We start from the raw sequence: 27,210 nt of genomic DNA on the forward strand, positions 1-27,210 counted from the left end.
CAGATGACACCACCGCTCTCGGTTTGATCCAGGATGGTGATGAGTCTGCTTACAGGCAGGAGGTGGAACAGCTGGTCCAGTGGTGCAGTCAGAACCACCTGGAGTTAAACCCCAAGAGGACTGTGGAGATGACATAACAGTGGACTTTAGGAGAAGTATATTTGCCTCGGTCCGACTCTCTGAACTTCCTCCAGGAGATTGGCCTGAGTTTATTACACAGCTTGGGGCGGGGGGTGTAAACACCTGGTGTGTGTGTGTGTGTGTGTGTGTGTGTGTGTGTTGCTCTGTGGCAGGTGTTTCCTACCCATGGAAAGATTGTTGTTGTTGTTGTTACTGTATGTGGAAATTGCCTGCTAGGTCACCGAAGCCCCAGAAAGGAGCTGTGTAGTTGGTAGATGTCTCTTCTCCTCTCTTCTCTTCTCTTCTCTTCTCTTCTCTTCTCTTCTCTTCTCTTCTGTCTGACATCTCTCTCTCCCCTTCTCCCTCCCTCTCTCTCTCAAAGATGGAAAATATTATAGAATTAATTATTTCAAACACACTGAATGTCTACCTATATGACTAGGCTATCTGATGACAATTACGGATCATCATTCATTTAGTGTTGAGATGTTGATCATTGAGTGAGATACAGTAAGATCCAAATAGCGGGGATAGCCAGAACAGATGAAACACGCTTTAATTAAACGTAATTTACAAAGAGATTGTATCACACTGAAAGCTCATATTCTGTCACTAGCAAATAGCCTATTAGGCTTATTCGATCTACGTAATAATCAGGTAATAACGTTCGCAGCGGCCATTTTGTTGATATAGAAAATGTATAGGTGGGTCTATTTAATGCAGCTGTCAATTGACAAGCGCGACAGCGCTGGTATGATCGCTGTAGGCTATTTATTTATTTGTACAAAATGTAACGTGATGGTAGGCCTATGTTGTGCAATAGGCCTAGGCTACAGGGCAGGCCGTTCTAACAACAGCAAAACAGGGCGTTCTAACAACAACTAGAGTCACCCCTAGCCCTAGAGTCACCCACTGTCAGAAACATACTGTCAGCTTTTTTCCAGCTGTCTTCCTGTTTTAATATTTTCCCGTAAAATATCCCATATTTTATTACTTTCGTAACATTAGCCCCATCGGACTTGGCCGTCTCTATACTGTTGTCCTATACCCCCTGCCCTTCCAGCGAAAATATGTTTTTAAAGCATCGTTTTGCTTGCCAGAAGGCGACCTTAGAGTGATCAGAACAGTGTGGGAGAGAGCACGATTTGACGCCAATCTCATTAGACCTAGCTTAGCTTCACACCTCGTTTAATTAGTGCAGCAGTTTTGTAGTCCTACGAATTCTTGCTCTCAGCAGAGGGATAGCAACAGAAAGACGAATGTTGAAATCTCCCTTATTTTCGTTGCTCAATGTTGACATGGTTAGAAAACGAGAAGAGACTGAGAAGTAGTCAGCGCAGGAGAGACTTGTGGCTACATAGGATAAATAGCCTATAGGCTAAACTTACAGCCAACTCCTCACATCGCCATTATTATATTTGTATTATTAATACTATATTATATTGTCCTCTGTGGGCTTAAGTTAAATAAGTTTTAGACAGCGCAGACAGCTGCCCCTATGCAATGCGGAGACATCAGCAGTAGCCTGATGTAGTCGCCTACCGTAGATTACCTTTGGACATATTGCATTTGCATAGATAGCATTGCTAGGTAGGCAATGTTAGCCAACGTTTACAGTAGCCTATAGGTTAATATATTTATTCATGATGCGCCCTTTTCAGCTTGTCTTAGTGGCACGGCAAGTGGCAAATAGTAGGAACAAACTCAGCGGAGAAAGATATCAGTAGATACTTCTGATTTGTATAGTGTTTTGTTCACTTGGATTTTGGAAATGTTACAGAGAAATATGTTAGCCCTTTCTGCCTCCACACCATGCAGTTGCACCTGGCTGCAGGTTGTGAGCAACAGGCAAACGCAAGATACAATTGCAGTCCAATGAGATGGAACTTTATTCTCTGCGATCATGGCAATGTTATACGATGTCGTTGGTGGAACAAATATAAGTTTGCCGACCTTGACTCAGGCGACTTGAACGCTTGTCCCCTTCAGCTGCGATGTGTGCCGATGTATGAACAAGACAGTTAGGCTATAAATAAATATCGGGGTAATTTACAGTTGACAATAATGACGGATCTTTACTTAATGCTATTAGATATGGGTCCATAAGTTTATTTACTTATATTGATGAGATGAAGCCGTTAGGCTATGCTCAGCTCAAATCTAGGCGCTACAGGCGATTGTCACATACCCTATAGAAATGGAATGTCATGTCAACAATATGGCCGCGGCGGTGTTTGCGAATAAGCCCTATATCGGTCCTTTGTCAAATACAGTTGCATTATCAGCCCTGACAAAAGCCGTTCAGGAATTATTTATGCAAAAGTGGAATGTGCTTAATATTTCATTCTCCCTCCTTTTCGGCATGAATGAAGCAGCATGAGAGAGCTTGAACCATATTGTTTTGTATTTGCCAAATCTGTCTAAATTCAAATCATAGCCTACTTCCAGGCGCATGGGAACATATTTTTGACCATGGGGTGCTGAATAACAAAATAATAATGGATGTCCGACGATTTCTCCCCCAGCATATGATTCGAATTTAGACAGCTAAATACGCCATTTCAGCGCCGTGTATGAGTAGGTCTAAGAGTGAGAAGTTTTATAATGCCCTGGGCAGCCACATTCCACTGCAACTATGCGCATCACTTGCCACTCCGACTTATCAATAAAAACTGTGCGTGCACACACAAGTCCCATAGAAGCGCACTTGACTTTACATCATTAACCTATTTCAGTATACCTGTATAGCCAGAGAATGTCCGTAGACAGGCTCTGATATAGCCTAGTCTAAGGTAAATTCCTTTTCTGACTTCTTTCTCTTTATCGCCATGGCATTTAGAATAAAGAATAACGTTTAAACACAAGGGATGAATTGAACGATGACGAAGTCGGACATATAGGCATAGTTCATATTGAAAAAAAAGTTATACAATTTGGATCTCTACCTTTTCCCCACCGCAGTCTTTCAATGCCATCTAATCATAACGTGCGCAGTCTGCGCCATACTTAAGCCCAAATCACACCCAAGATTCGCAACGAGATGAGCAGCAACTTGATGCAACATTCTAGCCTGGCTAGCGCCACCACTTCTCAATGAGACGTGGTCTGGGAACCAAACGTTAATTTTCTCGTATTTGAAAAAAATGCCCAGATCCGTTTATTGGGTGCCACGGATGTCTATCAAATGCGTCTGTGCTTAGCTCATCATCGTCTTGCTTTCCCCCTTGTTCTGTGATTGGTCGCCTATCTCAGGCGAAAATTTGCTCCATGGTCACCTTAGCAGCGTGAATCAAATCGCGCGCAAGGCAGCATGGGAACACCCAGGCTAGCAACATTCTAAAACCTTGCAACTGTGACCAGACATGGTGAGTGCTTTGCGATGGCTTGAAACGACGTGCAACATCTAATTCACACTGCTGTAATCTCCTTTCTGTAACGGTTTCGTGTCATGTCGAATCTTAGGTGTGAATTGGGCTTTAAACAGACGATCTGACGGGTTTTAGAAGATAAATACAACCCGAAACTAAAAAACAGACCAGGCCTCTACTGGAGACCGGCCTTTAACCCAAACCTGTAGCCACGCCAGGCGTTTAAAAGAGACAGGCGTCTCTTTGGGACTCGGCGATTATTTGAAGTTTTACGGTAGATTAATACAGACAGATTTAGTATTTAACACACTGCTGTTATTGAGGCATTTGTGTGGAATGGATGTCTGAGTTTATAGAACTATAAACAGTTTGGAATGAGACGTGAATGTATAGATTAATTTACTGTGTGGGAGTTCATATAGATTTATATACTGATGGGGGCAGGTGTTTTGGAATCTTGCAGAACTGAGTCTCAACCAGACATGTGGACTCGAGTCACATGACTTGGACTCGAGTCAGACTCGAGTCATGATTTTAATGACTTCAGACTTGACTTGATAAAATTCGGCATGACTTGCGATATTCACTCGAGACTTGACTCGGACTTTGCCTCTTTGACTTGTGATGACTTGACATGTCTCGAATCAAAAACTAGATTTCCTGATCGTGGACCAGTCACCCCAGAGACGCTTTCCCTCCGCGACTAAAAAAAATAAATAAATGAATAAAAATAGCGGAGACAAGCGGCCAGAGCACAGAGCACTCTCAAGAGACAGAGGACCAACATTTAGCCAATAAATAGTAGCTTTACTGCAAACTGATTTGCACTCTTGTTAGAGAACGTTTCATGTCAAAATGCACCAACAGCATGTTACATAAAGATGATACTTTTCGAGTCCTCTCCATTAAGATCCAACTTGAACTTATGCTAGCCTACTGCATTTAATTGAGAACGCATCTAATCACGCACGAGAGGGAGAGAAAACGAGTAGGTTCCAGCTGGCTTGTCATTGTTGATGATGATTGATATCTTCTTTTAAATATAAGAAACGTATAAAAGGAAATCCTGAAGGCAACAAATACGAGATTAGAGGAGATTGCGAATTTATCCGGTTCTCACTAGCCTACTGTTATAAACTATGAGATCCAGGTCACTATGACATACTAGCTGCACTCACTGTGATTTGGAAAGTGGACAAGAATATGAAGAGTTGTCTTTGCCTTTGTGTAATGGAACTGGTGAGTCTTGAAGTATTCAATAATTTATTTACATGAAGCACATGATATGCCAATTGAAACACATTCCACTCAGCTACTGTAGCTAGGTGGCTACTGGCTACCAGGCTCATAATTCACTTTTAATTGCAAACAGAAAATGTCAAGCAAGCATCATGTCATACATGCTTCTCTTTCCAAAGGAATGAAAGCTGTTTGTGCCAACTTAATATCATGCTTATCATTGTTAATATTGTGCTATACATGTGGCACAAACAATGTTTGAGTTTGTGGACTAGCCATAGGCTATATTTGAATGGAGCTGGTAAAAAAGATCATTAGGAGAACGTGTGGACAGTGGCACACAATGGGCTTAAAGTGACAGTGCACCATTTACAAATGAGATAAACAGCATAAAATGTGTAGTATTTCTTAAGAAAATTAATACTTTAAAAACAAAATTACTGTCATTATTATCTTTTAAATAATATAAAAGTGTTGACCTTGGCTTCCCTTATGAGTCGCCACTGGCAGACAGCCTAATACATTGTTTGCAGGCAAATCTGTGGCCTAGTGCAGTGAAATGCCACCGGTCAAATTATTACTCATACTTACAGTGGGCTCCGCAATTTGGAAAAACAATATATATATTTGCAGCTTTGCTGAGTGTCATGTAGCTATCCGTTTTGTACAGATTACTCAGGTATGCACATGTGTATATTACACAGGTATGCACATGCATATGTCGTAAAAGATTACAAGACAGAAACATTGAACGTATTTTAATATGTATTTATAAAAAGAAAATACTGTGGAATATATGTAAAAGCTAAAATTATGATCGATAGTCTAATAATGGCATTATTAAGTGAAGAGTACCTGATGACTTGTTTAGGACTTGAAAAGATTGGGACTTGGACTTGGACTTGACTTGGCTTTGATGTGACTTGGACTTGGACTCGACTTGCCCTTCTCTGTATTTACTTGGGACTTGACTTGGACTTGACCTTGCTTTGATGTGACTTGGACTTGGACTCCACTTGCCCGTCTCTGTATTTACTTGGGACTTGACTTGGACTTGACTTGGCTTTGATGTGACTTGGACTTGGACTCGACTCTGTATTTACTTGAGACTTGACTTGGACTTGACTGCTAAGACTTGGGACTTACTTGTGACTTGCCAAACAGTGACTTGGTCCCACCTCTGTCAAGGTCAACAGGACCAGGTCAAGGTCAACAGGACCAGGTCAAGGTCATCAGGTCCAGGTCAACAGGACCAGGTCAGGATGATTTTACTTTCTGATTTAACTGGACTGATTTGAACACTGAATATAATAATGTACAATATTATATGATATATGATATGACATTATATTAATATGATATTGATATATTAACTGATATAAAATGAAAAAAAATTCTGAATGTCACGACGGCACACAATCAAGGGAGCCTAGAAATGGCCCAATCCAGATCATGTAAAAGCAGAAGTGTTACTTAGCTGCAAAGCGCTGCAGGGAACACTGCATTCTGCCTTCTCACGCCGCAACACAGGCTTGTGGATATGAGTGTTGTGGTTTCGGTTTCGATACGCATATGGTTACAGCCCTATCCATGACTGACTGAGAGTTGTGATGTCTGGATTATAATCTGAGAGTTGTGATGTCTGGATTATAATCTGGATTATTCCGCTCCTCTTTCTCCTTCAGCTCTCCTGACCTTTCCTCTCCTCTCCTCTCTGAGAGTTGTGATTTCTGGATTATAATCTGAGAGTTGTGATGTCTGGATTATAATCTGGATTATTCCGCTCCTCTTTCTCCTTCAGCTCTCCTGACCTTTGTGAACTGCATGAAGGTCAAATGGGGAGCCATCCTGCAGGTGGCCTCCACGGTAGCCAAGGTCCTGGCCTTAATCGTCATCATCATCGTCGGGATGGTTAAACTGGCACAGGGTAAGACCACACACACACACACACACACACACACACACACACACACACCATTGAGTCCTAAAACCACAACAAACTTTCCAGTGTGGATGTGGCTTTGACTGGTGTGTGTATGTATGTGTGTGTGTGTGTTGCAGGCCTGAATTTTGAGCAATCGTTTTGAGGAAATCTAACGTTTGTGTGTGTGTGTGTGTGTGTGTGTGTGTGTGTGTGTGTGTGTGTGTGTGTGTGTGTGTGTGTGTGTGTTGTGTGTGTGTGTGTGCGCGCGCGCGCGCGCGTGTGTGTTGCAGGCCAGACGCAGAACTTTGAGAAGTCGTTCGAGGGCTCCAAGCTGAACCCAGGGGACGTGGCGCTGGCTCTCTACTCTGCACTGTACTCCTACTCCGGCTGGGACACACTCAACTTCATCACCGAGGAGATCAAGGACCCAGAGAGGTGTGTGTGTGTGTGTGTGAGAGAGAGAGAGAGTGGACACACAACCTGTGTGTGTGTGTGTGTGTGTGTGTGTATGTCTGTGTCTGTGTGTGAGCATACCTGAAGCTCTGACTCCTCTTTAGGCCCGCTGTTCTCATACACACACAATCTCTCTGTTATTCACACAAACATGCAGTATACTTCAAGGTGTGTGTGTGTGTGTGTGTGTGTGTGTGACTGTGACTGTCGTCCTGCTGCAGGAATCTGCCCCTGGCCATCGCCATCTCCATGCCCATCGTCACGGTGATCTACATCCTGACCAACGTGGCTTACTACACAGTCATGAACATGGACATGGTGCTGGGCAGCGAGGCCGTCGCCGTGGTGAGTGATGCTGCATGGAGGCGGTCACCATGGTGACGCGGGAACCGGAGTATGTGGGGTAGAGCAGGAGTAATGGGGAAGTGGAGCAGGAGGTCAGTGATGTGGTTACCATGGTGACGAGGAGCAGGGAAAGTCTGGCGCCGTGATGGCTGTAATTAGAGCTGTGTGTGTGTGTGTGTGTGTGTGTGTGTGTGTGTGTGTGTGTGTGTGTGTGTGTGTGTGTGTGACTGTGTGTGTGTGTGTGTGTGTGTGTGTGTGTGTGTGTGACTCATCAGAATGGGTCAATCTGCCAGACTGGCAGATATCTTCCTTCCCGAACACATGCTGTTATCTGTTTCCTGAAATCCAGTACACACACACACACACACACACACACACACACTCACACACACTAATACATAATATAATATCATCCTCTGTATTAGTAATATCAACCATTTAGTGTGTCTCTAAGGCCAGTGTGTTTGTCAGTTGTCAGGTTGTTGGGTATCGTTTGGATTTTATCCGATACCGGTGCTCAATCAATACTTTTAAAACGGTGCCAGTGCCTCAACCGGTACTGTTTTTACAATAAAATGCCGGGCCGCAGGACATTCCTAACCGGGCCGTAGCCTACGACATGAGTTTAAAAAAAATGCATGCAAACTAAATTAAATTTAATTCGCAATAATGTCACGTTTTTTACATGGCATAGGCCTATATGCAGTTGTTTGATTGCACGCATGTTTGCATTTTGCAAGGTCTATTTTCTTACGTCTGTCTGTCCCGCCTTCAACACTTTTACATATTGCCTTCAGCGCTGCGCAGCCTCAGGTCAGCTCACTTCACCTTCTTAGCGAACGGTAGTGTCACACGAAGTTAGCTAAACTGCTATAATGAGCAACAAAAAACAAGCATCTTTAGCAGGTCACTGGCCAGAGTGTTTGAGTTGCGAGAGCCGCTGCAGAGATTTCTTACAGAAAAAAAGTCACCGTTAGCTGCACATTTTAGTGATGAGGACTGGGTGTCAAAACTCGCTTACCTGTGTGACATATTCGGGTTGCTTAATGACCTAAACCTGTCACTCCAGGGGAGAATGACGACTGTCAGATAAAGTCGCTGCATTTAAAGCCAAGCTTGATTTGTGGGGACGACGAGTGGACCGGGGTGTATTTGATATGTTCCAAACAGTAGTGGGGGTTTTGGGAGAGACTGAGGCAGGGCCCTTTCTCTCGCAGCTGGTGCGCGATCACCTTGTTGCGCTTTCAAATGAGTTTGAGCGTTACTTCCCATCCTCCAAAGATCCACGGCAAACCAATGAGTGGGTCCGCAACCCATTTGTGAATATCCCGAATAGTCCTAACTTGTCAGTGCAGGAGGAAGAGCAGTTGATCGAAATTGCAAATGACGGTGGTCTTAAGAGTGTGTATAAGGAAACCTCTCTGGCGGGTTTTTGGATCAAAACAAAAGCAGAATATCCCGAGATAGCCGTAAAAGCGCTGAAAACGTTGCTACCATTTCCCACCACGTATCTATGCGAGGCCAGGTTTTCAGCAATGACTGCAACTAAGACCAAATTGCGCAATCGACTGGACATTTCAAACACACTGAGAGTGTCACTGTCTTCCATCACCCCCAGATGGAAGCTTCTTGTTGCAGGGAAACAAGCAGGGCTCCCACTGATTATATTCGTAATGCACGTTTAGTGCCCATGTTTTGTTCCCATATTTTGTTAAGCATGTTCACACTATAGATGTAGCTTCAAGTTGTTCAATATTCATAGTTCATATTGTTCAATTTTCACTTCTTCAAGTACACGTTTTTCACATGTTTAAGAGATCGTTACCTTCACTGTTCATACATAACTGGAGCTAGTTCTTTTCAAGTAATGCATGCACAACATGGAACCCCCCCCCCCCCCCCCCCCCCCCCGCCGGTCCGTGAAAAAAAAATAGGAAACAAACCGGTCCATGGTACATACAAGGTTGGGGACCCCTGATCTAAAGAATAGATTTGGAGTATCGATGCATCTCCACTATCATCACATTGGTCATCACAGTAACACCTGCACGTTATTCATGACCGTATGTTACCTGCACGTTATTCATGACCGTATGTTACCTGCACGTTATTCATGACCGTATGTAACACCTGCACGTTATTCATGACCGTATGTTACCTGCACGTTATTCAGTATGTTACCTGCATGTTATTCAGTATGTTACCTGCACGTTATTCAGTATGTTACACCTGCACGTTACTCATGACCGTATGTTACCTGCACGTTATTCATGACCGTATGTTACCTGCACGTTATTCATGACCGTATGTTACCTGCACGTTATTCATGACCGTATGTAACACCTGCACGTTATTCATGACCGTATGTTACCTGCACGTTATTCAGTATGTTACCTGCATGTTATTCAGTATGTTACCTGCACGTTATTCAGTATGTTACATCTGCACGTTACTCATGACCGTATGTTACCTGCACGTTATTCATGACCGTATGTTACCTGCACGTTATTCATGACCGTATGTTACCTGCACGTTATTCATGACCGTATGTTACCTGCACGTTATTCATGGCCGTATGTTACCTGCACGTTATTCATGACCGCATGAACAGCAATGGCCCAGTGCTCAGATGTAGACCTGTGAATATGAGACTTTTAGTGTGTGTGTGTGTGTGTGTGAAGGAGAGTGTGTGTGTGTGTATGGAATCAATTACAGAATGATCAATGTCCCAGATCTGTCTGCAAAATTGAGCTTCAGATATTAGCTTTATAATGAGAGTGCATCTAAATTATGTGTGTGTGTGTGTGGGTATGAACATGCATATGCATCTAAATTATGAGGTACAGTATGTGTGTGTGCTTATATGCTTTGTGTTTATGTTTGTGTATGTGATAGGATAGTTAAATTGAGTTGATATGTATTACTGATTTTTTTGCGTGTGTGTGTCTGTGTGCGTGTGTGTGTATGTGTGTGTGCGTGTGTGTGTCTTTCTTTGTGTGTGTAGACGTTTGCTGATGAGGTGCTTGGCTGGGCTCGTTGGCTGATTCCTCTTTCAGTGGCCATCTCCTGCTACGGAGGTCTCAACTCTTCCATCATTGCTGCCTCCAGGTAAGAGTGTGTGTGTGTGTGTGTGTGTGTGTTTCCTGCAGACTCTTCTCTGTAGCGTAATCCGTATTCCAGAGTGTTCGCCGTGAGCTCTTGTCCTTCAGTGTTCCTCTTTGGGGAACCTTCTCATTGGTTAGCACCTCTTGTTCCTCTTTGGGGAACCTTCTCATTGGTTAGCACCTCTTGTTCCTCTTTGGGGAACCTTCTCATTGGTTAGCACCTCTTGTTCTCGCAGAGAACTAAGGTTACATGTGTTACTTGGATGTTTTTCTTCCTATGTGTGTTTTCTAGATTGTTCCATCTCCCGTGGTAACCTCTGTGTGTGTTCTAGAATCCAGATTGTTTCATGTCCTATCATAACCCCTGTGTGTGTTCTAGATTGTTCCATCTCCTGTGGTAACCTCTACAGTGTATGTGTGTTCTAGAATCCAGATCATTCTATCCTAGTGACCCCTGTGTGTGTGTTCTAGATCAGTGTTTCTCAAAGTGTGGTCCGGGGACCACTGGTGGTCCGCAAGATATCCCAAGTGGTCCGCGAGCAGACGTGGTAAAATATAATATAGATGAGTTGTTTGCAATATTGAACCAACTTGTATGTAAATCAAAACAGTTCTGGAACACTGTCTATGTAAGCTATGCCAGTTTAAATCATATGAATCCTCTGACACAATAAGCAAAGTGCAAAGACAATAAGCAAGGTGGTTCAGTGAGTAGGCCTTGTGTAGGCTAATATACTGTTGAAGTAGGTCTAGACAATAAGCAAGGTGGTTCAGTGAGTAGGCCTATAGGCTAATATACTGTTGAAGTAGGTCTAGACAATAAGCAAGGTGGTTCAGTGAGTAGGCCTTGTGTAGGCTAATATACTGTTGAAGTAGGTCTAGACAATAAGCAAGGTGGTTCAGTGAGTAGGCCTATTGTGTAGGCTATTATACTGTTGAAGTAAGTCTAGACAATAAGCAAGGTGGTTCAGTGAGTAGGCCTATTGTGTAGGCTAATAAACTGTTGAAGTACTGTAGGTCTGATCTTTTGTTTTTAGCTAGGTGGTCCGTGCGTTTCTTTTTTATTGGTTAAGTGGTCCTTCATCTTAAAAAGTTTGAGAAACACTGTTCTAGATTGTTCCATCTCCTGTGGTAACCTCTGTGTGTGTTCTAGAATCCAGATCATTCTGTCTGTTCTAGTGACCCCTGTGTGTGTTCCAGATTGTTCTTTGTGGGTTCTCGGGAGGGTCACCTGCCCAACGTGCTGTGCATGATCCACGTGGAGCGCTACACGCCCATCCCTGCCCTGCTGTTCAACGTGAGTCCTGTAGGGGGCGCTGTGTAGGGGTGGGCGATATATATCGTCTGCGATAATATCGTGATTGTTGTTTTAACGATGTGCAAATTGACATTATCGAGTATTTAAATTACTTATGGGGAAAAAACACACGAAATCACGCACTGAAGACTCATACATTCCCAGGAGGTAGGCTACGCGGGAGAAGTGCAGCAGAGCAAGTGTCACGTGATCACTAGTGAGTCACAACGTTGTCCCACGCAGCCTAATGTTTATTTTGTGCAGCGAGAGTACGTTTACCGATTATGCTAACCGTTAGCATCTCTATGGGATTTCTCATATACATTAGCCATAAGCTAACGCATTAGTTTCTATTCTGTAACTTGGAATGCTAGCCTACGTGATTGCTCTAAAACAAAACATAGAAGGAAATAACTGAGATGTAGGCTACTCTGTTGGTCTGCTCCTAGTTTTACAGTGAATCCTATGTAAAGGTTTGAAAGGAACTTCAGCTTCAGACTTTCTCTTGGGAAACTGTCAGGGTTACTGGGACGCTGGCGAGACACGCCGCTCCGTCTGGCATCATGTTTTTGTTTGTTTTTATGTAATGTTCGTAATTTTATGTAATGTCATGTTTATTTTTTGTATTGGTTTGTCTAGTTAAATGTTTTCCCTATTTATTTACGCTATTTTTGATAGTTTTCGTGTTTTTCTTAGTCCTTTTTACTCCTAAGTCAGCTGATGTCGTTGACATTTGTCCATTGGGAGCTTGCTATGGCTAGCTTTTGCCCTAGCTGGGCATCGGACATCCTTCCATCTATCCGTGAGCGGTGCAGCACTTCACTGTCTGGTCGAGGGGATCTCTCTGGACAGCTAGACCTAGGCTACTCTGCGAAAGATCTGCCGTGGCCGCTGAGCTGTTGCTGACCTGCGAGCTGCCATGCCAACTGCAGACTAACTGGGCCTCTGACATCCTTCCATCCATCCGTGAACAGTGCACTTCACTGTCTGGTCGAGTGGATCTCTCGGGACAGCCGGACCTAGGCTCTACTCTGCGAAAGATCTACCGTGGCCGCCGAGCTGTTGCTGACCTGCGAGCTGCCTTGCCAACTGCAGACTAACGTTAACGGTGAAGAGCTGCATTCTCACGGAGCAACAAAGTCGCTGTTAAGTCCACCGAATTGCGGATCTACACGATCGCTCAGTACTTTGGACTGTGCTTCCATCATCTCCAGACTGCAGTCTAGCAGGCCTAGCTTCTAACGTTAACGTTATCTCCAGACTGCCAGTGAATTCACCGGGTTGGTCAGTTGCTAAAGAACTTTGTTGGCATTGCATCGGTTGTAAAGACAAAGCTCTGTGCGCAGTTTTCACGGATCATCATTGCCCTTGGACATTTTCAGCTGGTTTGGAAATTGGACTAATTTTAACATCACTTTTTCCCCTTTTAAAATATATTTTCTTTTTTTTATTTGTTTATTTGTTTTGTTGTCTGTGTATGTCTTGGTGTCACGGGTACGCTGGCGACTACGCCGCTCCGTCCGGCATTTTTTGTATTTGTTATTTTTTAAATATTTGTCCGGCATCTTTTGTCTTGTTGTTATGTGTCTTGTTTGTGGAGCGCTTTGGATTGCACTATGTGCATGTTAAATGCGCTTTATAAATAAATCTGACATGACTTGACTTGACTTGTTAGGCCTATTCATCTTCTCTAATGTAGCTGGCTAGACCATGTCATTGCCACACACACAAGTGGGGGCAGAATTGGAAATGTGTCATAGAGTGACAATGAATTGGTTGATTTGGTTAAAAAGTCACAGGTTAGGTTATTGGTTATTATTGTAATGATGCTATTCATAAATAATGAGCTGTAAAGTAACTCAGACTTTAACAAAAACAACAAAGGATATCGACTAATTATCGTTATCGTCAAAATCACAAAAAATATCGAGATATTATTTTTTGTCCATATCGCCCACCCCTAACGCTGTGCTGGAGCTCCACTACACAGCTCTGCACCTGCCTCTGCACCTGCCTCTAGCTCACGCAGAGCAACTGGGCTTTGGATTTGGCATCAGGATGATTGCTGTGTGTGTGTGCGTGTGTGTGTGTGTGTGTGTGTGTGTGTGTCTGTGGATTTGTCATGATGATGATGATTGGTGTGTGTGTGTGTGTGTGTTTCAGGGAGGCATGGCCCTAATCTGCCTGTGTGTGCAGGATGTGTTTAGGCTGATTAATGATGATGGTGTGTGTGTGTGTGTGTGTGTGTGTGTGTTAGGGAGGCATGGCCCTGGTCTTCCTGTGTGTGCAGAACGTGTTCAGGCTGTTTAATGATGATGGTGCGTGTGTGTGTGTGTGTGTGTGTGTGTGTGTGTGTGTGTGTGTGTGTGTGTAGGGAGGCATGGCGCTGGTGTTCCTGTGTGTGCAGGATGTGTTCCGGCTGATTAACTACTTCAGCTTTAACTACTGGCTCTTCCTCGGACTCTCCATTGCCAGCCAGATCTACATGCGCGCCAAGCGGCCTGACATGCCTCGCCCTGTCAAGGTGATCACACACACACACACACACACACACCACACCACACACACACACACACACACACACACCACACAAACACACACACACACACACACACCACACCACACCACACCACACACACACACACACACACACACACACACCACACCACACCACACACACACACACACTCTCTCACACACACGCGCACACACACACACACGCACACGCACACACACACACACGCACACACGTACACATGTACACACACACACACCACACCACACACCACACGCACACGCACACGCACATTTACTTTTCCTCCCTAAAGCTGATGATACATGGGGCAACATTTTGAGCAGTGTTGCTGGGTAATGTTGCTGGGTAATGTCATCAGCAGGCAATTGATCTTCCATCAGAACACATGGGATCGGCAGCAACATGCTCAGAAAGTTGCCCCATGTAGCATCACCTTAAGTTCCTGGTGTTTAGTTCATTATGAATTATTTAATTCATATATTATTATGCATATTATGTTCATTAATAGATTATTATGAATATGAATATATTATTATGTTTATTATGATCATTAATTCTTAAATTTCCCCTTGGAGATCAATAAAGTATCTATCTATCTAATAGATTATTATGATTATTAATGGATTATTATGCTTATTATGGCCATTAATAGATAGGTATGATAATTAAAGGTGCGATTTGTAGGATTGTTACCGAACGTTCTGTAGGCCAAAATCAAAACACTGGTGAACGTTCTTAAGACTACCAGACGCGAGCCTCTTCTGGGTTGCCAGATGTAATGAAGACTTAGCTAACGTTAGTTGACCTGCAGCTGCTTTAACGTTTCTCCAACCATGACCCAGCTACACATTACGGAAACAGTGAAAACAAAAAATACCTCTCTAACCAACGTAACATATTTAGCTGAAGTTAGCGATGCAGATGAACTTTAGCCTAGGCTACCTGTTGTGGAGAAATATGTCCAGCTCTGTGTCAGACTGGATATTCTTCGTTTGAGGAAGACGTCACCATCTCAGGAAGCTCCTCCGATGTCCACTTAATTTGTTTCATGTTTTAATTTGGGAAATTTGCCTGCCTCTCGTAGGCGTTCATGACTACAACTGACAGCTGTTGACAGTTGGCCTTTGCTAATTTGGCAACCCAATTAGGAGGACGCGCTAGCCCATTATTAATACGCTATTCTAGAATTAATCATTCAAAACATAAACGAAAATTCCAAGAGATTCCGCCCCGTAACTCATTTTTTTTCATGGGTTTTACGGGGTTTTACGGGTTAGAGTAATGTTGTCAAATAAGCCATTACTTCAATTCATCGTGTTTCCTTACTCTCTGACAACATATGGTGATCATTTTTGGAATGGTTACAGTTTATTTTCCATTATTTCCTACATACTGGACCTTTAATATATGATTATGACTATTATGATCATTAATAGATTATTATGATTATTATGGTCGTTAATAGTAGTGTGTGTAGTGTAATAGTGTGTGTAGTGTGTAGGGGTCAGGGGGCCCTGAAGCCCAAGCCTTTGCATGGAATCATTGCCTCAGTATCAACAAATCAGGATGTAGGCTATGAATCTGATTGAATTTAGTATTGGCCATCCCCAAAATGCACCAGAATACAGGAAATCACATCAAACTAATTTTTTTTTTTTTCTGGGGGAGGACCCCCAACCCCCCCATCCCACATATATAACAATTAGTGGGGAGCCCTTAAAGGGGTGGTTCAGGATTTTGGACCTAAGACCTCATTTCCAAGTAAGCAAGTGTGATATTTATCAGTGGAGACCGTTTTCAACACGTTTCATCCAGTCCTTCTAATTGCAGAGTTCGCAGGTGCTAGGCTAGCGCAAGTCAACGGTATGTGCTAGCCTGCCACTAAAGACAGTCTTACCCACTCTAAACTACACCTGAGGCAAATTCCAGACAATCGATGTAAATGTCTGTGTTGATAGAATAGTGTAAGAAATACAACTACCCTTGCATCGCGTTGCAATAGTTATACTTTGGTCCCTGAAGTTGTTAGTAGTCATTTTGCAACTCAGCGGCGGACTGCTATTACCAAGGCTACTACTAGGTATCCCCATTGGAGTGCGCTTTATTGTTTACTTTTCAGCGCAGTACTACTAACCGGAGAAGTATAATTCCGCCGCTGCTAAGAAACTAGTCCCTCAAAATGTAATGCGATCGTTGAAATGCAAGGATAGAATAACGTTAGAAATAACACTATCAATACAGACATTTACATCGATAGTCTGGCGTTATAATTTATTTGCCTCGGGTGTACTTTGGAGTGGGTAAGACTGTTTTTAGTGGCAGGCTAGCACATACCGTTGACTTGCGCTAGCCTAGCACCTGCGAACTCTGCAATTAGAAGGACTGAATGAAACGTGTTGAAAACGGTCTCCACTGATAAATATCACACTTGCTTGCTTGGAAATGAGGTCCTATGTCCAAAATCCTGAACCACCCCTTTAATACATCTGGGCCCAGGGGCCTGAAAGTTCATTATCCGCCCATGTGTGTAGTGTAATAGTGTGTGTAGTGTAATTGTGTGTGTAGTGTAATTGTGTGTGTAGTGTAATAGTGTGTGTAGTGTAATAGTGTGTGTAGTGTAATAGTGTGTGTGTGTGAAGTGTGTGTGTAGTGTAATAGTGTGTAGTGTGTGTAGTGTAATTGTGTGTGTAGTGTGTGTAGTGTAATTGTGTGTAGTGTGTGTAGTGTAATAGTGTGTGTAGTGTAATTGTGTGTAGTGTGTGTAGTGTAATAGTGTGTGTAGTGTAATTGTGTGTAGTGTGTGTAGTGTAATAGTGTGTGTAGTGTAATAGCGTGTGTAGTGTAATAGTGTGTGTAGTGTAATAGTGTGTGTGTGTGTGAAGTGTGTGTGTAGTGTAATAGTGTGTGTAATAAGTGTGTGTGTCTGTGCAGCTGTCCCTGTTCTTCCCGGTGGTGTATTGTCTGTGCACAGTGTTCCTGGTGTGTGTAGTGTGTGTGTAATAGTGTGTTTGTGTGTGTGTGTCTGTGCAGCTGTCCCTGTTCTTCCTGGTGGTGTATTGTCTGTGCACAGTGTTCCTGGTGTGTGTAGTGTGTGTGTAATAGTGTGTTTGTGTGTGTGTGTCTGTGCAGCTGTCCCTGTTCTTCCTGGTGGTGTATTGTCTGTGCACAGTGTTCCTGGTGTGTGTAGTGTGTGTGTAATAGTGTGTTTGTGTGTGTGTGTCTCTGCAGCTGTCCCTGTTCTTCCCGGTGGTGTATTGTCTGTGCACAGTGTTCCTGGTGGTGGTTCCGCTCTACAGCGACACCATCAACTCCCTGGTGGGCATCGCCGTGGCCGTCTCCGGCGTCCCCTTCTACTTCCTGTTCGTCCATCTGCCGCCCAGCTCACGGCCGGCCTTCATCAAGCACATGCTGGGTGAGACACACACACACACACACACACACGCACACGCACACACACCACACACACACACACACACCACACACACATGCGCACACGCACACGCACGCACACACACACACACACACACACACACACACACATGCACACACATGCGCACACGCACACGCACGCACACACACACACACACACACACACCACACACACACACACACACACACTAGGGGTGTCACGAAATCGATCGAAATGACATCTCGTTCTCGAACTTCAAACTCAAAGGTAGAATCGACGATGTAGTCACACCCCCAATGTCACCTCCAATATATACTACTATTATGCCAAGACGCAAAAAACACACACACACACACACACACACACACACACACACACACATATACAGACACACACACGTGTTGAACTGCTGCCAGTTATAAAATAGACATCAACCTACTGAAACGACTCTTGCTACTCTGAAATCGCCGGTCTGGAAGTAGCCTAGCCTATTTTGTCGTTCATTCACTCATTCCAAATGACTTTAGGCATACAATGCACACTGATAAGTGCGCATTCCATGAACACTAACCTTGGGTCTCTTCGGAGAGTGCTGAAGCAATCAAATGATCATTCTGTGCTGTTTCATTTCACTATGTTCACATAGTGAATGTCTGTTCTATTTACAACCTCGCGGTTGGAACGGTTTCAAAATAAAAGCCCCCCGAAACAGAGTAGGGAAAATCGAAAAACTTTAACATCTAAAATCGTCACACTTCTAACACACACACACACACACACACACACACACACTCATACACACTCGTACACACACACACTCATACACACTCACACAAGGCCAGCACTCACTGGATAAAAGAGACTCACTCACTCACTCACACACACACACACACACACACACACACACACACACACACACACACACGCACGCACGCCTTAAAGGCTCCTCTGGAATTTGCACGTTGAAACAAATGTAAGACTGCTATTGCATATTGACACACACACACACACACACACACAGACACACACACACACACACACACACACACGCAAACTGCAGGTTTGGAACTGGGTGGGTGTGTTTATGTGTGTGTGTGTGTGTCATCCCATAGTCCTGCTAGATCAGTTTACCCCTAGGGAGGAACAGAGGGGAGGATGACTCCTGTCTGCTCTAAACATGTCCACAGAGTTACACACACACACACACACACACACACACACACACACACACACACACACACACACACACACACACACACACACACAGGGGATGGATCGAAAAAGCATCCCGAGATTCTTTAGATTTTTATTAGAGAAGCTCACATGCATCTGTTCTTCTGTGTGTGTGTGTGTGTGTGTGTGAGAGAGACACATGGACAAAATAGAAGTGACTCTGACCAGTGACACAGCACACACACATGTGTATTACCGTGGAGTGGTCTCCCCCACTGACACACACACACACACACACACACACACACACACACACACACACACACACACACACACACACACACGTGTATTACCGTGGAGTGGTCTCCCCCACTGACACACAAGACTGACCTCTCGCCACAGTTGACCTCATGAAATCAAGAGCAACATTCCAGAAGTTTCTCTGAACTAGAAACTATGTAACAGTTTACACTCCCTGACCGCACCGACGGGACCAGGACAGAGTGAGCTATGTGACCGTGACCGCACCGACGGGACCAGGACAGAGTGAGCTATGTGACCGTGACCGCACCGACGGGACCAGGACAGAGTGAGCTATGTGACCGTGTGGGACGAGTCAGCAGCAGCAACAACAGCTTAATAGCTTTACAGCTGTACCAGCCCAGTGTTATTAAGGATGCATACTACATACATACTACAGTGGGCATTACTTACTACATACATACTACAGTGGGCATTACTTACTACATACATACTACAGTGGGCATTACTTACTACATACATACTACAGTGGGCATTACTTACTACAAACATACTACAGTGGGCATTACTTACTACATACATACTACAGAGGGCATTACTTACTATATATATACACTACAGTGGGCATTACTTACTACATACATACTACAGAGGGCATTACTTACTATATATATATACTACAGTGGGCATTACTTACTACATACATACTACAGTGGGCACTTACTACATACAGTACATATTACTTTCACCGGCTAACTACATACATACTACAGTGGGCATTACTTACTACATACATACTACAGTGGGCATTACTTACTACATACTGTACATACTACAGTGGGCATTACTTACTACATACATACTACAGTGGGCATTACTTACTATATATATACTACAGTGGGCATTACTTACTATATACATACTACAGTGGGCATTACTTACAACATACAGTACATATTACTTTCACCGGCTAACTACATACATACTACAATGGGCATTACTTACTACATACAGTACATACTACTTCCACCGGCTAACTTCCACTAATGTGCTGCCTGTGGCTAACTAATGTAGCTCCCCTCAGTATGATCAGAAAATGGAATGACCGTCGAAAGAGACTATTCCAGTGCTGTTGTCAAAATACTCGGTATAACTTAGTTCAACTTTCAAAGCGCAATGCGAGAGTATTCAATGGTCAGTTTAGGCAAACCGTTTGTGTTGCTTAGGAACGAGATAGAACGTAGTATGGTCTGAGTGCTGCGTTGCGCTTACCGCTGCCAGTGCGTTATTTCCTGTGTGATCCCCGCCTGAAGCCCACCGCACACGCCGGGCGATACGACAGTCAAACGCAAAGGTGGAATTCTGTAATCGCTTTACTACACACGCTGCTGGCGACGCGATCACCCATCGATTCCGTCGACGTATCAAAATCGCCCTGAAAAATAGAGGAGGGTCGAGTGACGGCGACGGTCGCCCTGCCGTTCCACTTGCTGTGTGCGTTGCACTATTCACTACAATAGATTCTGTTCCACTTGCTGTGTGCGTTGCACTATTCACTACAATAGATTCTGTTCCACTTGCTGTGTGCGTTGCACTATTCACTACAATAGATTCTGTTCCACTTGCTGTGTGCGTTGCACTATTCACTACAATAGATTCTGTTCCACTTGCTGTGTGCGTTGCACTATTCACTACAATAGATTCTATTCCATTTGCCGGTCGCCTGCCATAAATCGCCGTGGCGTCGCCGGCCTTGTGCGTAGGCCTTAAGACTGCCACCAACATAGGCAACTTTAGAATGTTGGGGTTCAGGATACACTCAAAGCAGTTATGAGGGGTAAAATTATTGCCACTACCTCCTTGATGAAAAAACTTAGAAGACAAAAGCTACAAGACCTTGAGACCAAATTAAAGCATTTACAAAGGGTTCACAGTGATACGTTAGATGAAAGGGTGAAACAGGAAATAAAAGAAGTAAGAAATGAGATACAAGAAATACAAAAGAAATATATATTTCTAAAACAACGTTATTATGAGGTTGGAGGAAAGGCAATTAAGCTTCTGGCATAAACTAAGAAAGCAGCAAGCAGACAATACAATTTTCAAAATCAGAAACCCAGAATCTGGGATAATTGAACTCAGACTGGAACAAATCCAACAAAGCTTTGAAAAGCCAGGTGGTTTTCTTTTCTATTATATTTTATTTATTTAATTGTTTTATTTTTTCCTTTCCTTTTCTGATCCTCGGTATTCCTACATTGTTTTGAAACCTGTTGGCTTCAATAAAGATAAAATAAAAAAAAAAAAAGAATGTTGGGGTTCATTAGGCATTGTCTAGGCAACTTTAGAATGTTGAGGCATTGTCTAGGCAACTTTAGAATGTTGGGGTTCATTGGGCATTGTCTAGGCAACTTTAGAATGTTGGGGTTCATTAGGCATTGACTAGGCAACTTTAGAATATTGAGGCATTGTCTAGGCAACTTTAGAATGTTTGGGGTTCATTGGGCATTGTCTAGGCAACTTTAGAATGTTGGGGTTCATTGGGCATTGTCTAGGCAACTTTAGAATGTTGGGGTTCATTAGGCATTGTCTAGGCAACTTTAGAATATTGAGGCATTGTCTAGGCAACTTTAGAATGTTGGGGTTCATTGGGCATTGTTTAGGCAACTTCAGAATGTTGGGGTTCATTAGGCATTTTCTAGGCAACTTTAGAATATTGGGGTTCATTAGGCATTGTCTAGGCAACTTTAGAATGTTGGGGTTCATTGGGCATTGTCTAGGTAACTTTAGAATATTGGGGTTCATTAGGCATTGTCTAGGCAACTTTAGAATATTGGGGTTCATTAGGCATTTTCTAGGCAACTTTAGAATGTTGGGGTTCATTGGGCATTGTCTAGGCAACTTTAGAATGTTGGGGTTCATTGGGCATTGTCTAGGCAACTTTAGAATATTGGATTTGTCTTTAGGCATGGATTGGTGAGTTGTGAATGTAGGAGTGACTAGTCCTCTGTCTAGTTGGTGAAAGGATCATAGGCAGCTGCTGGTGTTTTCAGCAGAATGGACAGTATGTGTTCCTCACCACAATATGAGGATTTAAAATACATTGGTCATAGAATCTAATCTCCTAATTTGTGTGTGTGTCTGTGTGTGTGTGTGTGTGTGTGTGTGTGTATGTAGACTGGATCTCCCTGTACACCCAGAAGTTGTGTTTCTGCTGTGTGGCCGATCCTGACCTGGACCTGGACAACCTGCCTGAGGGCAAGACCGATTAGAGGAGCACCCTTCTCCACACACACACACACCTTACTGTCCTCTCTCTCTCACACACACACACACACACACAGACAGACACATACACACCTTACTGTCCTCTCTCTCTCACACACACACACACACACACACACATGTGTGTGTATGACTTTAATTCAGGCTCCTTGATGCCCCTGCACCAGTGCCTTGCTGTGTAGTGCTGGAGTGTGTCTCCCTCTGCTGGGGGCAGTGAGGGAATGCAGCAAAGCCCACTGTTAGACTCACGCAGCCAAGAGGTTCCGTTTCACCGCCAGGACATCAGGAACTGTTCTGATGCCAAGAGGTTCCGTTCCACCACCAGGACATCAGGAACTGTTCTGATGCCAAGAGGTTCCATTTCACCGGCAGGACATCAGGAACTGTTCTGATGCCAAGAGGTTCCGCGGATCTGAGAGCCTTTTATGTTCTTAAGGGGGGTAAGCGCTAGTGTTAGCTCCTATCAGGGGGGTAAGTGCTAGAGTTAGCTGAACAGCGCAAGCTTTACTGTGCTAGCGTTAGCTCCCGACAGGGGGGTAAGTGCTAGAGTTAGCTCCTATCAGGGGGGTAAGTGCTAGAGTTAGCTCCTATCAGGGGGGTAAGTGCTAGAGTTAGCTGAACAGCGCAAGCTTTACTGTGCTAGCGTTAGCTCCCGACAGGGGGGTAAGTGCTAGAGTTAGCTCCTATCAGGGGGGTAAGTGCTAGAGTTAGCTCCTATCAGGGGGGTAAGCGCTAGAGTTAGCTCCTATCAGAGTTAGCTCCTATCAGGGGGGTAAGTGCTAGAGTTAGCTCCTATCAGGGGGGTAAGTGCTAGCGTTAGCTGAACAGCGCAAGCTTTACTGTGCTAGCGTTAGCTCCTATCAGGGGGGTAAGTGCTAGCGTTAGCTGAACAGCGCAAGCTTTACTGTGCTAGCGTTAGCTCCTATCAGGGGGGTAAGTGCTAGCGTTAGCTGAACAGCGCAAGCTTTACTGTGCTAGCGTTAGCTCCTATCAGGGGGGAAGTGCTAGCGTTAGCTGAACAGCGCAAGCTTTACTGTGCTAGCGTTAGCTCCTATCAGGGGGCTAAGTGCTAGCGTTAGCTGAACAGCGCAAGCTTTACTGTGCTAGCGTTAGCTCCTATCAGGGGGGTAAGTGCTAGAGTTAGCTGAACAGCGCAAGCTTTACTGTGCTAGCGTTAGCTCCTATCAGGGGGGTAAGTGCTAGAGTTAGCTGAACAGCGCAAGCTTTACTGTGCTAGCGTTAGCTCCTATCAGGGGGGTAAGTGCTAGAGTTAGCTGAACAGCGCAAGCTTTACTGTGCTAGCGTTAGCTCCTATCAGGGGGGTAAGTGCTAGCGTTAGCTGAACAGCGCAACCTTTACTGTGTTTCCTGCCAAAGTGATTGTGTTTATAGTTGTGTACCTTCATATTGTATAAGCTGACCAGAGCAAGTTGCACACGTGACCTGTGTTTTTTGGGACACTAAGTCATCATTTGATGTGTTTTTGGGACACTAAGTCATCATTTGATGTGTTTTTGGGACACTAGCCATACCAAAGTCATCATTTGATGTGTTTTTGGGACACTAAGTCATCATTTGATGTGTTTTTGGGACGCCATACCAAAGTCATAATTTGATGTGTAAAACGTGCTGCCGTCCACCACTATGTTGTTTGTGTGGAAGCTGTGCATTCCATGACGCCTGATGCTGTTTCTGAGTAGTGTGGGCCCAGGACACTGATGCTGTGACGCCACAGTCTGGGTTTGGGCCTAATCCTGGTCCTAAACCTGGGCCTAATCCTAAACCTGGGCCTAAACCTAAACCTGGGCCTAATCCTGGGCCTAATCCTAAACCTGGTCCTGATCCTAATCCTGGGCCTAATCCTAAACCTGGTCCTGGTCTGGGGGTCTTCGGGGATGTAGGGGATGCCTTTAGAGCTGGGTAGTGTGTGTGTGTGTGTGTGTGTGTGTGTGTGTGTGTATTGTGGCGTCGCCTCTCATCTGACGTATGTTTCTATGTAAATGCTTCTGTATGATTGTGCGTTTCAACAACTCTCCAAGCCTAAAGCTCAAGTCCTCCCAGCTGTGACCGGTTCTTGTGTTCTGGTCCCGGTTCCACTAGCTGTCTCTGGAAGGAGCAGAGCGGTTCTGGTGTTCTGACGCAGTTCCACTAGCTGTCTCTGGAAGGAGCAGAGCGGTTCTGGTGTTCTGACGCGGTTCCACTAGCTATCTCTGGAAGGACCAGAGCGGTTCTGGTGTTCTGATGCGGTTCCACTAGCTATCTCTGGAAGGATCTCCAATGAGTAGAATAGGTTGTAATGTATGTGACTCGGCCTGAAGTTAGTGCATCTAGAAATGAAGCAGACAGACAGACACACACACACACACACACACACACACACACACACAAGAATTTAGTTAATCTAGAGATGAAGCTGTCCACTGTCTCTAGGTGTTGATGCAGTGCATGAAGGTACACACCAAAGTAAGCTCATCAAACACACACACACACACACACATACGTACACATACACACACACACACACACACACACAGAGACACACACCAGCTTTCACACTTTCCAGCTTCATTCGCAGCAGGGGTGGAAATTAAATTGTAAAATTTGTACATCTACCAGCCATTGGCAGATTCTCAGTCACATGCACCAGCCACTCAATTTGAAATTGTTACTTTGTGTCTGAACTCTACCAGCCAATTTACACACACACACACACACACACACTTACATACAAACACACACACATTTACATACAAACACACACACACTTGCACACAAGCACACACACACTTGCACACAAGCACACACTTGCATGTAAACACACTCACACACAAACACACACACTTACATGTAAACACACACACACACGCACACACACTCTTAAATACACAGGAGTCCGCAGGGGGGAGTTCAACAGTGGGTCAGCGCCAGGTCACATCCTCCCCTAGTGCGTGATGACCAGCTCCAACATGATGTGTGTGAGCTTCTTTCTGACTACACACACTACACACACTACACACCTGCCCCAACATGATGTGTGTGAGCTACACAGGTCACATCCTCCCATCCTACACACACTACACACCTGCCCCAACATGATGTGTGTGAGCTACACAGACAGTGCTGCTCTTGTCCTTTCTCTCTTGACTACACACACTTACACACACACACATTTACACACTACACACAGTCACACACTACTCACTACACACACTTACACACTACACACACTTTACACACTACAGTACACACACTTACACACTTTCAGTCTCGGTTTCTCCTGAGCTTTACGTGACGTTTACGCCCAAGACGCTGAAACGGTTTCCATGTTTTATTCATAAATGTTCTCCAAGTCCAAAGGTGATCATCTCTCAGGCGCGCATGTGCGTGTGTGCGTGTGTGTGTCAGACACGCATTGTTCTGAGAAGTGTGCAGCGTCTACCTCCTAGAGTGTGACCACCCATGTGACCCCCCCCCTTGCCACCTGGTCCTAATAGCCTTTATATATTTTATATCTGGACACCGTTCTGGTCTTCGTTGATGCCTGGTCTTTATTGGACACCGTTCTGGTCTTCGTTGATGCCTGGTCTTTATTGGACACCGTTCTGGTCTTCGTTGATGCCTGGTCTTTATTGGACACCGTTCTGGTCTTCGTTGATGCCCGGTCTTTATTGGACACCGTTCTGGTCTTCGTTGATGCCCGGTCTTTATTGGACACCGTTCTGGTCTTCGTTGATGCCCGGTCTTTATTGGACACCGTTCTGGTCTTCGTTGATGCCTGGTCTTTATTGGACACCGTTCTGGTCTTCGTTGATGCCTGGTCTTTATTGGACACCGTTCTGGTCTTCGTTGATGCCTGGTCTTTATTGGACACCGTTCTGGTCTTTGACATCTTTGTTTTGTGCTTTGTGAGTCATGCGTTCCAACATTGTCATGTTTGTGAAGATGTTTGTATTTATTTTGTTGCGTTCCAACATTGTCATGTTTGTGAAGATGTTTGTATTTATTTTGTTGGATTATACACACACTATACAATAAAAGCAATCTGGAAAAGCCTTGTGGTTGTGTTTTGAAGGATGCATGGAAGGGCCTGGTCATCATGTTGTGTGTGTTAATGCAGTGCATCATTAGATGTGGACACTAGGGGGAGCTGCTGAGCCACTAATGAAATGTCTCTAATGCAGTGGTTTTTTTTTAACCTTTTTTGTGCTACGGCACACTTTTGACACTTAAAATGTCCCACGGCACACTAACATCCTGTGTGAAGAAAAAACATACCATAGCCTAAAATTTCAAATAATACACAGATATGGCCTTATTATGGCTTCTATGCAAGACCTGCTCAATAAAACAAGCGCCCTCTGTTTCATTTGTAGGTGACTATATCTAATTTAATTGTTGTTATGAACTGGATATGTGATGATTCTGTGAATACTGGATATGGGGCCCCGTTGTACAATGCCTGCATACCACAAATAGTGCAATCATACAATCAATGAGAGCATGTGGTTATAAATTCTTTGATGCAACAGCTGCTTTTTTGGACCAGTGAGTGACATTTGGGTAATTTTCTGCGGCACACCTGATGATCTCTCACGGCACACTAGTGTGCCCCGGCACAGTGGTTGAAAAACACTGCTCTAATGGACTAAACTGGTCACAGTGGATCACTCACAAAACATCACTACACACCAGGACCT

General features: G+C 44.2%; 1 protein-coding gene across 2 annotated transcripts in view; it reads left to right on the plus strand.

The window, feature by feature from the left end:
- LOC143140309 (Y+L amino acid transporter 1) overlaps positions 1 to 26,865 on the plus strand; it is a 41,694-nt gene extending 14,829 nt beyond the window's left edge. Inside the window, exons 3-10 of one of the 2 annotated variants that reach the window (XM_076301098.1) lie at positions 6,529 to 6,654; positions 6,942 to 7,086; positions 7,326 to 7,449; positions 10,454 to 10,557; positions 11,754 to 11,850; positions 14,225 to 14,374; positions 17,615 to 17,798; positions 22,407 to 26,865. In XM_076301098.1, coding sequence (XP_076157213.1) covers positions 6,529 to 6,654; positions 6,942 to 7,086; positions 7,326 to 7,449; positions 10,454 to 10,557; positions 11,754 to 11,850; positions 14,225 to 14,374; positions 17,615 to 17,798; positions 22,407 to 22,501 — 1,025 coding nt within the window. In that variant the 3' untranslated portion in view covers positions 22,502 to 26,865. Of the gene's footprint in view, positions 1 to 6,528; positions 6,655 to 6,941; positions 7,087 to 7,325; positions 7,450 to 10,453; positions 10,558 to 11,753; positions 11,851 to 14,224; positions 14,375 to 17,317; positions 17,799 to 22,406 lie in introns of those variants that run through there. The other variant, XM_076301099.1, reaches the window with a different exon arrangement.
- The last annotated feature ends 345 nt before the right edge of the window (positions 26,866 to 27,210 follow it).

Source organism: Alosa pseudoharengus, unplaced genomic scaffold (genome assembly GCF_046254945.1).
Source record: "Alosa pseudoharengus isolate Yale_2024_CS ecotype anadromous, Long Island Sound unplaced genomic scaffold, YU_APseudo_1.1 YU_APseudo_1.1_scf_23, whole genome shotgun sequence".
Lineage (NCBI taxonomy): Eukaryota > Metazoa > Chordata > Actinopteri > Clupeiformes > Clupeidae > Alosa > Alosa pseudoharengus.